This window comes from Montipora foliosa, chromosome 10, assembly GCF_036669935.1.
Source record: "Montipora foliosa isolate CH-2021 chromosome 10, ASM3666993v2, whole genome shotgun sequence".
Taxonomy (NCBI): domain Eukaryota; kingdom Metazoa; phylum Cnidaria; class Anthozoa; order Scleractinia; family Acroporidae; genus Montipora; species Montipora foliosa.
Window position 1 is genome coordinate 23095797 of NC_090878.1, and position 4236 is coordinate 23100032.

Genomic DNA, 4236 nt, shown 5'->3' on the forward strand with positions numbered 1-4236 from the left:
ATGTCATTACATAGATTTATTTTAGCACAGCATCATCTATGATTACCATTCTTGTACAAACTCATTGGTCCACAGCATGTGTACAACACTTGATATTTCTTCAGATTTACGCGTTTTCAGTGTATTTTCCAAAGCAAGTCAAACGTACTGTTTGACGAAATTTTCGTCGAATAGAAGCTGGCTTTTTCCTCACTTTTTCAAAAGAACTGAGACTGGCAATTATCCACCTTCTTTTCATTTGACTACTGTGCCTGCAACTGATGTTAACATGAAGTTTTGACGACAAAGGAGTGATCTTAAGAATCTTTTCCCACACAAATACCCTCAGTTTTCTGCTTTTCTGCAACAGACGTTTCTGCTTCTTCACAGGATCCTACTTGGTTCTCGATCACGACATCTCGACACATGGCATTCACGTACAACACGGTTATGATTACAATACACAAATTTAGCATAACGAGATCTCAATTCGTCTCTATATTGTATTTTTCACTACGCCATCATGTTGATGATGTACAAACGGCTGCATTGCCTCCCCTAATACATCACATTTTCCCAGGACATTCAACATTGCTCGTGTTGGTAACGCAATCGTATACAACATGCCAACGTACATGATTACATAGAAAACTAATGCAGTACAAAGAGAAATTGATAGAACTGATAATCCACTTGATACATTGTACAAAGTATATGAAATAATGATCATGACAGTCATAAAATTAAAGAAGTTACTTGCATCTTCGCTTCGGTAAGTGACGGCTTGGGCGGCTTTCTTGTTGTCGTTGTTGTCCTCCGTGCCATTATAATTATGCTGATTATCAAATATCAGAAATATCAACTTGCACCCGCCAGGGTCAAAATTTCGAGTAAAGTTCCTTTATATACTTCTGTCATTGCTAGTCATAGTTAACACATATTTTGTACTCAATGACTGCTCAACTGATCTCTTTAGAACTTGTAAGAGCTTGATAGCAACATTTGAGATATTTGCCAAGAGTTCGCGGCCCTTTCGAAATGCACGCTCATTTTCGTGTTTTGATGTGGGTCTACCACGAACAGTCTGTGCGTTTGTAAGTGGTTTGAGGGTATTGGACCTAACACCGTAACTCGCTTCTGCCACACTTGTAATGAATGCCTACCATCACTGAGAATCACTTCTAAGATTACCGAAGAGAAATGAAAACGAAGCGGAATGAACATTGAGCCTTCACTACATATCTGCGGTATTGCCCATTGCACGTGACGTACATTTGCGAAGAAATACACTGGTAAACCCAGCGAAGCCTCATGGGCTATTGATCCGTAGCCCTTGCGGGCTACGGGTCTAATTGTTAATTAGTAAATATTCGACCTCATATCAGGGACTCGGTATCAAGGGACTTTTGGTCACGGGTTGTGACTCGCTCCCTTACAAAGTATATCGGTATATAAGAAATCAAGAAGTATATTAACAAGAATAAGAATAACAACAACAAATATGTTTGGTTGTACAGTCATAAACTCCATTTATAAGTATTAAAACACCAATCTAACTATCTTGAAAGGATTGATCTTTATACGACGCATCTTGATGTCTCTAAGTTAATGTGCGTGTTTCATTGATAGGCGCAGTCGTTCAAGGTCACCGCGCCGTCGAAGACGCAGGTACAGCACGGTTTATTGTTTACTTTAACATAAATTTTTTAATTTTTCGCTTTTATTCTGTGTTATTTTCGAGTTGATCCATTTTGATATAAATTTGGATCGACTCAAGTGAATTTGAGCATAATTTTAAGTGAACTTAAACGCAAATTTTTATCTCGTTGGCTAGATTATGTGTTGTGTTTTCTTTCTTTCTTTTAAAATAATTTTCGTTGAAGTAGGTATTTTGCCTTTCGACTTTTACGGGCAAACGTAATTCACCATTTTCAGTTCATCTCCAAGTTTCTCTTTGTCTCGCGAAGGGTAAGGCCGCAAAACTAAGCGACTTGGACACACACATTCATGGACCTATAATTGGATTTGACGTCATAAACTGCTTTTTTATTTTGTGTTTTCAAAAGAAACTTTACATTTCACAGTAGTTTTGATGCATCACACTTAAATACATGTACGTAGACAGGAGCCCATCACCCGGAGCGTGCAACTTAACTATACTTGTGCAACGGCGTTTTCACAAGTAAGGTTATTTTTAGATTTAACTTCCCGCTAATGAGACTCCCACAGGAGCCCGATGACCAATTACAAGAAATTAAGGTGACGTCATAGGGTCACCGAACCGTAACTGACTTTGTTTTTTGACCTAATTCGCGGGAAGAGCTAGTCTAAAAATAAACCTACTTGTGAAAACGCCGTTTCACAGACGCTGTATGGAAGTTGAACGCTCCAGGATGGGCTCCTGACGTAGTTTAATTTCTCCCACTAGCTTAGTCGTGGAGCCAAACTAAGGCTTTACGTTGGACACAAAGAAAACGTAAAATATGAGCCAACACTCACTTTCGTACCTAACACAATTGTTTTCAAAAAAGTCTTATCAACGCGCGATATCCCTGACGATTACATAAAGTGCACCTAACCCCAAAATATTTTTTTCGCGAAAATAAATCTTTGCACCTGTTCGAAACGCATTGCGGCCATTTTTTCCTTTTTCTAACAAATCCTGCCATTTTATAGGCTTCGAAAGTTGCGAAAATCCAAGCATCTTTTGTTCACGACCGAGTCAGAAGGGGAGTGGGTCTATTCCCGCTTTGACGTCACATACTGATTTACATTGCATTAACTCTTTGTAAAAATGCATGCAAAGTAGATTGAGACGCCAAAGCAGGAATAGACCCACTCCCCTTCTGACTCGGTCGTGAACAAAAGATGCTTGGATTTTCGCAACTTTCGAAGCCTATAAAATGGCAGGATTTGTTAGAAAAAGGAAAAAATGGCCGCAATGCGTTTCGAACAGGTGCAAAGATTTATTTTAGCGAGAACAATATTTTGGGGTTAGGTGCACTTTAATAAGCAGATTTTTTTCCATTACTAGCGCTTCTCCTCATAAAAGACGTGGACACAGGAGCCGAAGTAGGTCGCCTTATCGTCGCCGGTCCAGGTCGCGCTCTCGCTCGCGTTCGCCCCATCGTCGGCGTCACCGATCGAAGTCGCGATCAAAATCTCCCGAAAAGTCGTCGAAGAAGTCGAAGAAATCAGACAAGCCCGACAAGAAGAAAGAAAGCGAGGGTTCAGGGATGAGCAAGGAAGAGCTGGAAGTCAAAGAAGCGAATGAGCTCAGGGCAAAACTTGGTTTGAAGCCCTTAAAACCTTAAAAATAGGCTGAGAAATGACTCCAAAAAAAATCATGTTCATTTTTATTTGCATGAGTAATTTGCTAAATGAGACCTAAAATCTAAAGGGAATACAGAGATTTGATCATCCCAGGGTGGCGAGTTTTATGTAGGTTGTTTTCAGTACCTTTGGCCAGTTATGTTAAAAAGCGGACGTCAAAAGAATGATATCACTGACTTGAATGGATTACAATAAACCGCCTGCCTCTTTAAATCGCGTAAACAGTTTTCCGGCCTTTCTGTGTACTTGCGAGCTTAAAAGCACCTTTGACGGTAATGGCAATAAAACCGCCCAAAGTCTGCATGTTTAGTAAGCTGATTTCGTGTCCGTCTCTTGCGTTTTACATTCGCCGGTCTTGCCGTCGCCTGCAAAACAACGGCGTGAAATAACAAAGAGAGGATCTCTATTTGAGTTAGCGCGGAAGTCTATGACTATGAGCTGTGGGCTCCTGGTTAGCGCTCTTCACACCACAGTTATAACCAGACGGAAATGTGCCTAATTAGATAGATGCAAGCCCAATTTTGATATCTAAAACAAAGTGTCCCTGTTTCAAACAATAAGGTTAGTGTTAAGGGTAGCGTTACATTGAGGTTTGGGTTAATGCAGTTGTTAATCCTTCCTTAATGAGCATAGTTTAGTCGACATTTTTGCGGTGTCCATTGTCTGTATTCCCAGACACAAGTCACCTTATAAGCCGCTGTTACACGTTGAAACATTTAGCTGAAACTTATGTGCAACGGCCCTGCAAGAAAAGTTTTAGAAGGCGTTGCACCGTGTAACATAAAAGGTTGAAAATCGTTCGGAAACGTTGAAACTGGTCTCGAAATGTTGTTTACATTGTCTTAGGCGGTTTCTGATTGGCTTACGCAGCGTAGCGTGACAAGAGCGAGGGAGACCAGTTTCACAAAGTGGTGTTACACGGTG

General features: G+C 40.4%; 1 protein-coding gene across 1 annotated transcript in view; it reads left to right on the forward strand.

Moving 5' to 3' along the window:
- The window catches only part of LOC137972409 (pre-mRNA-splicing factor 38A-like), a 14495-nt gene extending 10970 nt beyond the window's left edge, over positions 1–3525 (forward strand). Inside the window, exons 8-9 of the mRNA XM_068819117.1 lie at positions 1609–1647; positions 3014–3525. Of these exons, the coding sequence (XP_068675218.1) occupies positions 1609–1647; positions 3014–3293 (319 nt within the window). The 3' untranslated portion in view covers positions 3294–3525. The remainder of the gene's footprint in view (positions 1–1608; positions 1648–3013) is intronic.
- The last annotated feature ends 711 nt before the right edge of the window (positions 3526–4236 follow it).